Here is an 8648-nt window from a genome sequence, read left to right on the forward strand (position 1 = left end):
TAATGCCTTCTTAGTTTGCTAATTACGCTTAAAGTTGATTAGTGTTAATTAAGTGTAATTAGGTTGTTAGATTAGAATTGATTAGTAATTATTAGTTAATTGCTTTTGTATATTAGTTGTGTAATTAGTGTAATTAGATAGAGAATTGCATGTAGTATTTATTGGATGCTTCTTGGGATTTTTCCGTCCCTTATCGGGTGTTAATTAAGCGATTCGGGCCTAGGTGGTATTTTTATGAATTAATTATTAATTTTCGAAATTAATTATTTAATTATTTATTTCCCGGAAATTCAACAGGATGGCCGGTGACCAGGGATTTTATGCCGATGATCATGGCGCAGTCCGTTTATTTAATTGAGCTTTATATTGTGCTAAATTGAATTTTTAATATTAATTATTTAATTTTTGAAATATTAAGATTTTGATGGCCGACGACCGAAATCTCATGCTGATTGTCGTGGCGCAGTCGTTTTATTTATTTGAGCTCTACGTTGTATGGAATTGAATAAATTGTGATATTTTAGGGATTTACCTAAATTGATTGAAATTGAATTGAGATATGAATTGGTTTATATATAAGTATAAGCTTGGGCAAGCAATTATGATATACACATATACATATATATATATATATATATATATATATATATATATATATGGCGGCATACGGTGAGCTAAGATCGTTTTATCGGCTTGTGCGAGCACGATCTATATATATATATCGGCTTGTGAGAGCAATGATCGTTTATCAGCTTGTGAGAGCAACGATCCATATATCAGCTTGTGCGAGCTATCATCTATGTATATATCAGCTTGTGCGAGCTATCATCTATGTATATATCAGCTTGTGCGAGCTATCATCTATGTATATATCAGCTTGTGCGAGCTACCATCTATATCAGCTTGTGAGAGCATTGCATCCATTTCAGCTTGTGCGAGCCATAATTGTATTGATGGATGAATAGATGGTATGGTTTAATAGATGATATGAATTGATAGATGTGTGGATCGTATGATATCAATTGGATTGACTGAATTGATAGACCAATGGGTATGTCGGTAGATTCAGCTTGTGCGAGCATTGTTTGAATATTGAATTGTTTACGTTGGCTCTGTGATCAGTGTATCACCTTGGCGAAAAAGACGCCCGAGAGCATCGTAAAGTGTTCACGTACGTCACCTTGGCGATCGACGCCCGAGAGCATTGATGGAGCTCGTGACTAAGTGCAGGCATCTAAAAGGGCACGTGGGCTCGGTGACTTGATGTATCACTGGCGAAGAGGTCGCCCGAGAGAATGCACGTGGGCCCGGGGTTCGAGGCACGTGGACTCGGAGGCTTGGAATGTCCTAGAGAATGCACGGGCCTCACTTTTTGATACTCCTCCGTGGAGAGTGATTTGTATGACATGTAATCGACTAGGTCGATTGATCATTGTTTGATCCGATGTTGTGAATTGATTGATTGAATGGGAATGACCGTGAGTGGTCTTGTTGACATGTAATCGACTAAGTCGATTAGATCGATGTGATCTGTGATATGATTTCTTGGGTGCCTATATGATCTGTGCTAAACATGCAGGTGGAATCGAGGCCAAGGTAAGTCCTTTGACTTATGTTGTGCATAGGCAGCCCTAAGGTGTATTAGTTTACTAATCGGGTCTTAGGAAGTAGAACTTGCTGAGACGTGGTCTCAATGGTTATTGAATAACCATTTCAGGGCCTGGATGAGGAGCCTAAGGAGCATGAATCTGATGAGGAGGTCCCTGATGAGGAACCCGAAGAGGAGTACGTGGAGGAGGACCCCGAGTACGACCCGGATGAGGACCGAAATCCTATCCCTTGTCAGACCTTATTTGCATGTAAAAAGTTGTAGTTGTGAATTTCAGTGAGAAAAATGTATGGCCTGCTTTTCTATCCCATTGCTTTATTGTCCGGGATTTATAGCCCCGCTTCCGCATGTATAAAAAAAAAAATGAAAGGGTCGGCGATACATAGTCCTGGGATATCGCATAATAAAATCGACCAAGTGTAAGGGATGTGTGCGTGCCTGAGGGTCGGGGCGTGACATCCACAGTTGCGAGTATGTTCATATAGTGGTCAAACATGGTGATGGTTTTCAATGTGGGTTTCACATGCAGTGTTAGTTTATGATTTATTTATGCAATTATATGAAACTATGCAAGCACTAAACCCGCATTTCCCCTTGTTCTGAATTAATAACTGATGCAAAGAGTGGAGAGTGCAACCTACTTTTTGAAATGGCTGCAGTTGTCAACTTTGGGCTGCTACGAAGTCATTTCGAGTAAACGTTTTGATGATAATCATGATGGCATGCATATGAAATGTGGAGAACCCACTGAATTGGTTGGCTTGACTTGTTATTTTATATGATCTCTGTTTATTTATCACACTTTGATCTCCGTCCTTGTCTGAACCCTGGGATTACTGGGATTTAAAACAACTAGAGGGTATTCTCGAGAAGGAAAAGATACAGGAGGAATTGAGGTTGCAAGGCATGTGGGCACCGGCATCTTAAAATAAGAAATATTTTCATGGAGTTTGTCATCTCGCATCGCAAACGGTTTTATATGATCTCTATTTGTTTATCACCTCGGTTGGTTTTACCCGCATCCACCTGGTTCTAAGACTTTTGTCAGTGTAAAGTCTTCACTTTTTGGAGGGTAGGTACAGCTTGCAGAGCTGTGGCCAAATGGTTTTATGGACAACCATGGTATTAAGCCGGCAATTTGTAGGGCCGAAGAGAGGCGAAGGACACTTTACAACAGACACGAGGTATGGTTAATTTCTACATTCTTCCACCAACTTTCTTTTCCATGAACTGAAAGAGAATATGTAGTGCTTGGTGAAAGGGGAGAACGCCAATATTTTTTGTGTTCTACCTGGCCGCTGCATGACTTAACATAGTTTTCCTTCAAAGTGATTATAATATCGTCTTTACTTATCCACATATTGCTTTGACTTTTTTTATGGGTAATTGCTATGTAATATGGCTCTTATGTTTCTTCATGTGGACGGAGGAAATGGTGATTCCCGATTCGCAAAGAAATAAAAGTGGTTGTTGGCTTTACAAAATAGATTAGACATTGATAGTATAATTAATGTATTTGCCTTGAGCGGTGTAATTTATGAATTTTGAGACCTCATAGTGGTAGAAATATATGCAGTTTCGCTTTTCACGAGAATGTAGAGTAGCATCTTTCTTCTTTACTTGTGTATGTGAATTTTCTTCCAAGTGCGATGCATAAGCAGATATATGCCACTGGATGGTAGCTTATGTCATCCTTATAATCTGTTTATAGGAGGATCAAAGAAAATGAGGCGGGAAAAGATGTTGGCGCCTAAAACAGAGGAGTCAGTTCCAGTTGAGGGTCTTTCAGTTGCTTAGCCACAACCCCCTAGAGAGATTTTCTATTGATTTAGGCATTCATGGTTCAACTTCTGCTAGCAGACCTATTCATAGCCCAATAGCAGCAACTGCTAGGGTTCCTAAATTTGTTTACGCGAAAAACCTTTCGATCCTTACCATGTTGACATGATTCTGAGACCAAAATCCTAGCTGTTTCATCTCTCCAATCTGAGCATATTTGAGGTTGTATGCCATAATTACATGTGGAATTACATGAACGGCAGACAAAGTAAAGGATGAAACAGAAAAGCTCACTTGTGTTGCATAAAAGTAACCGTAATCAATCATCATCATCATCCGGTACTAAAAGAATCCTAATAAACTACTAGGGTGTGGGAGATTAGGGTTTTGCCTCTTTTCCCCATGGCGGTCGACGCTCGCTCAATGCTTGACGGAGACGATGAACTATATGTGCATTCTGCATTTTCAGAGTGAAGGGTGGTGAAAGTGTTTTTCAAAGAGAGAGAGGAGAGAGAGAGAGAGAGAGAGAGGATTTGAGGAGGAAGACCAAAGGTGCGAGTCTTATGAATTTTCGGTAGGATGGGAATTGAGGCAAGGGGATGGCGGTTTTGACCTCACAAGTTCGGCGGGCGCATTTTCGCACGCTCCTCCGCCATAGGAGGCAGCTGTAATTTATTGAACTTTTTGGCAGTCAAACTCCCTGCATAAATTTTTTGACCCAAAAAAGAAGACTTTGCATAAATTCTATTGATCCGGTCTTATAATTTACTTGTACTTCTTTTTTTGACGATAATCCAATTTCAGAAAAATCCCCGAAAATAACCCTTTAATGTCATGAACCAGATAAAACATAAGTCAAAATCCTAGTGAGTGGCCAAAGCATTTGCATTACTTCTTTTTATACAACGCATCTAATCCATCTCGAGAGATTCGTTCTCGTTTTTTGCAAAAATTGAGGTTTCTCCACTATTCAAAAATAATTTTATTGCCAATAAGTGAAAATGGAAAAAAAAAAAAAGAAGGGTACCGGATATACATGGCTTCAATTTGACGGACTTTCCTTTTCAAGATCTCTTTTCATTTAATTAGCAAAAAAAAGAAAAGAAAAGAAAATTTTGTCCTGCACAAATCGGGATTTGATTTGCCTTGTTAGAAATATTCGATTTGGCCTTTAACCATATTCAAGAAGAAGAAAAAGAAAAGGAAAAAAAGAAAAGATGAAAAGTTCAAAAACGGAGGATGGAAGAGCGAAACGACGTTCCCCTCTGCCAAGAACCGCCGAGGTCGAGCGGTTCGTGCTTTGCGTCGTCGTTTTTCCTTTAAACTCCAAGCGCTGAAGCTGGCGGATCTAGGCGTTGGAGGGGGCTCACATGGAAACCGGAAGCCTTCGAATCTCCCTCTGTCTCAACGCACTGCGAGTCACGTGCCACAGACGAGAAATGTAGGGGATGGATCGTGGGTCGGGCGAGGAAAAGAGGCCATTTGCCCGTGGCAATCGGTGCTGCGAAAACGGTGCTGAGTCTGGATCCGATCCGGGTGTGTTTTTGTCTTTTTATCCTTCTTGAATATCTAAACCTGTCAAAAGTAGATCGTTTAATAAACAGTTAAAATGAGTTACTTATATAAAAAGATACATACCAAAACCAAGTTGAAACACCACTTTGGGTATATGATCTATGATCTATCTCCAAATGCAAAAAAGTTCACTACCATTCAATCTTTATCTGAGTTTGAATCTTTAATTAAGACATCATTTGTTGCTCTCTTTTACCAAAAAAAAATCTATAAAAAGATTTATCACCAAAAGCTCCAATTTTATTGCTCTTAAAACATGATAAAAGAATGACAATTAATTTTTAAGCAATGGGTAAGTTTTTTCTGATTAATTTTAATTAAAAATTACTGACGTAAATATTGATCATTTGTAATTGACGCAACTAATATTAGCATGGACAACTTTTTGCAATTTTTAAAAAGACCTTTTTGAATTCTTTGCTTTTATTTTCTTTTCATGGCTCGTGTCGCCCGGCGCGGGCATAGTGTGTATCTATTTCAAAGTTGGAGAGCAGTCATGCAACGGTGTGGAAGTTGCGGGGGTTTTTTTAGAAATTATCCACAAAATTAATGGCCCAAAAAGGGGAATTAAAAAGGAAAATCCGAAAAGAGCGCAAGAAAAACCCCATTCCCGCGCTTTCTCATACCCTAATCCATCCCAATTTGGGGGAAGATTTCAGAAAAAGCTCACTCCACTCGATTTTTCCCCAAGTCGCTCCTCCTTCATCCTCTTCCGATTCCCTTCGCGCTTCATCGTTGCTCTCTCTCTCTCTCTCTCTCTCTCACGCAAATGCATTTGGATTTCGCAGAAATCCTTAGCAACGAGACCGATCATCTGTCGAGGAAGTCGCTGCCGGAGAAGGAAGATAGGAAATGGCGAAGACGAAGCCGTTTCAGGGGGGCGACCGTGTTTGTGCCGAGGAACTTGAGTGCCTCCCGAGCTGTTCGACGCGCTCAAGCTGAACGGAGCTGAGGCCTTCCTCCGCCGCGACCCTTCCAGGAGTGGGCCCCGCGATTTTCACGCTGTTTCTTCTCTCCGATCACGTGAGTACGTTGGGATTGGGCGGCGCTAACGGCTTTTGGGTTCATTTTGAGAATTGGGTTTGAGGTTGTTTTACGTCTTGAGAAGTTCGAGGATCTTCAGGCGAAAGGGTTGTGAGCTAGTCGGTAAAGATCTTGTTCTCGTCTTAGTCTTATCTTCTGGTTTTTCCTCGAGGCTGCTAAATGCTAAACCAGGACTTGTAGTTGAGAAATGAAAGCGGAGGCATTTGGGTCAATGTGCTGGTCAAGCCAGTCAAGAGGAGTTCTTCTGCCTGGGAAAAAAATGTTGACTTTGATGGAGAATATTTCTTGCAGGTCTGCAGTGTGTGGTGGTTTCGCGTGCGAAAGAACGGAGACCTCTACCGCAAAAAGGGTATGCTTGTTTGTCTTGCTATGGATGGTGTCGAAGTCCTTGCATCTGGATTTGAGACGGATGAGGAGGTATGCTTGTTCCTAGATAAGCCTGGCCTTGTATGATTTTTTAGTATGTAATCTTTGTCGTAACTTGTCACTCAAATTCAGTTTGGCGTGTCACTTATCCTTATCCATGTATCCTTCTATGTGACCCCTTGAATCTTTTGCCTGCAGACATGCTTTTGTCTGAACAAATATGGTGGCAGCCTGTCGTCTCTCTTATTGTTTCACCATTTCCGTGAGTCTGCAGGCTGAGATTGAGAAATTGGTTACTTCAATGTGGGGAGCTCTACAGACCAAAACTTCAGCAGATGTTAGCTTCGTAATTGCGAAGAATATTTTGGCTGCAAAATACAGGGTTTAGGTCTTGGAGTTAAAAATTTGAATTTAGTTTAAGAGTAGCGAATTTGTTGTATCTTGTTAAAGGTTAAATTCACTTTAAATGAGATTCATTATGCTCTTTCACTGAGTATGGGAAGCATCATGGGTAGTACTCTGATTGAGTTGGCTGAACTTAGGAAGAGTTTCCTCCATATTTTTTTTTGGATATTCTATGAGCAAATTCTTTTATGAATCCCATCTTGAGAGATAAATTGTATTTATCAATTAATGTTGTCATCGTACAGTGGGCTTTAAATGTTCTGAAGTGACCTGTTGTCACCATTAATTGGTTATACCAATGCCGTATTGAGCACCGTGTTGTACCTCAAGAGTCTTATAGAGTTCTTCCATTTTCTGGATTGACAATGAATGTCACAGGAATTCCTGCAGGTACTGATTGTTTGATATAGCCGCTGCTGTTGGTTGTCCTCCAGTTCTTCAATTTTTATGTCCTTCATGATCTCAGACACACGGAAGGAGATTCAGAAGCATATTACAGAAAATGGTGGGAGATATTCTGCAGAATTGACCAGGAAGTGCACTCATTTAATTGCAGAAATATCCTTTTCTTCTTCAAGATTAAGGTCCAGTGATTTGCTTGCATATATTCCTTTTGATATTTGATCACCGTGTCAAAATGCACATATCTTTATCTTGTCTTCGCATATGAAAACACTTTAAGAGTTTGAAAAGAAGATCTGTATCATTTCAAGGTTTAGTGACGATTATAGTTTGAAATAGGAAATAGCTATGCTTGATTTAATCCTGGTTTTTGGTAATATCCTTTTACTTGGGAATTTGATTATGATGAGAAACAGTGAAACTTCTCGGCATGACAATATCATTGACTTTGACTTCTAAATCAGTCCTAAAGAATTGTGTTCTGTGGTTCAAGGAAACAAGGTGTTAAACAACGTACGATTTGAACCACTAATTGTTAAAAGATCCTCAGCCAGTTCTCGCTTTTGCAGTGTGAGTTAGGACTGCCTGTTGGTTGCTCAAAGCACATTGCTCAGCAATGTTATTACCATTGAATCTTTCTATTGGCCTCATTTATGAGGCTCTGTAGCACTGTGAGTCCCACTACGATGCACTTGACTGGCTGTAAGCTCCAGAAGATAAATACAAGGTTGCTAAAAGATGGGGTCACATTCATATTTTGAATCGCAAATGGTTTGATCAATCAACTTCCAGGAAAGGTGATATTTCAGTTACTAAAATACCTTGTTGCTGTCAACTGCAGGAACATTTATGTTCTTTTTGAGCCATCTTGTTGTCTGCCTCTAATTATGAGTGCTTTTGCTGACTAGCATGTCTTAATGAGGAGTCTTATCCTGTTCAGGGTAGTTCCATGTCTTTAGTGAAAATTGCAAGTAGTCAGCAAAATCTGTACAGAGTTATTAGAAGTTCAGAGTCTCTCCCCTCTTCAATGGTTGGAGATCAGGACTTCCATTCCATTTCAGCTACTGACCATGCCGATCCAGATTTAGAAACTACTCTCTCACAGAAAGTGTCTTCAATGTTTGTGGATCTCCATTTCCTTGCAAAAGAGGATAATAGTGATGTGGCAGCTGTGCAATCCAATGGTGAAGTGAATCATGATGGTTGGGTTTCTGAAGACTCTGAAAATGAAGACAATGACCTGTATTTGTCAGAATGTAGGTTAACATCATCAAATGCTCGATTTCCCCAAGAGTGTTCCTAAAAGAAGTGATCTGCAACTACCATTCAAAGTTGGCTTGAAGATACAAAACTTGGTGATCTGATTTTGAAGGCAGTGGAGCCTTAAATGTTTCTGCTTGACCCGTATGATGACTGACTAAAGAGTATATCATCGTACACTGCTTTCTCTCATTTCATTATGATTGTC

General features: G+C 40.0%; 1 protein-coding gene across 13 annotated transcripts; it reads left to right on the top strand.

The window, feature by feature from the left end:
• The first annotated feature begins 5537 nt into the window (after positions 1–5537).
• Positions 5538–8607, top strand: LOC104432407. 13 transcript variants are annotated; one of them, XM_039317280.1, is made up of 5 exons: positions 5661–5986; positions 6299–6424; positions 6648–6755; positions 7157–7168; positions 7245–8607. In XM_039317280.1, the coding sequence occupies exons 2-5, from the start codon at positions 6359–6361 to the stop codon at positions 7305–7307; spliced, it is 249 nt and encodes an 82-aa protein (XP_039173214.1). In that variant the 5' UTR covers positions 5661–5986; positions 6299–6358; the 3' UTR covers positions 7308–8607. The 13 variants fall into 13 exon arrangements, 4 of the variants coding, with proteins under 4 accessions (XP_039173214.1, XP_039173213.1, XP_039173211.1 ...); XM_039317279.1 differs by having other exon boundaries at positions 5663–6109; XR_005553118.1 differs by lacking the exons at positions 5661–5986; positions 6648–6755 and having other exon boundaries at positions 6117–6424; positions 7245–7362; positions 7750–7977; positions 8121–8607.
• Positions 8608–8648: the final 41 nt, after the last annotated feature.

Source organism: Eucalyptus grandis, chromosome 7 (genome assembly GCF_016545825.1).
Source record: "Eucalyptus grandis isolate ANBG69807.140 chromosome 7, ASM1654582v1, whole genome shotgun sequence".
Lineage (NCBI taxonomy): Eukaryota > Viridiplantae > Streptophyta > Magnoliopsida > Myrtales > Myrtaceae > Eucalyptus > Eucalyptus grandis.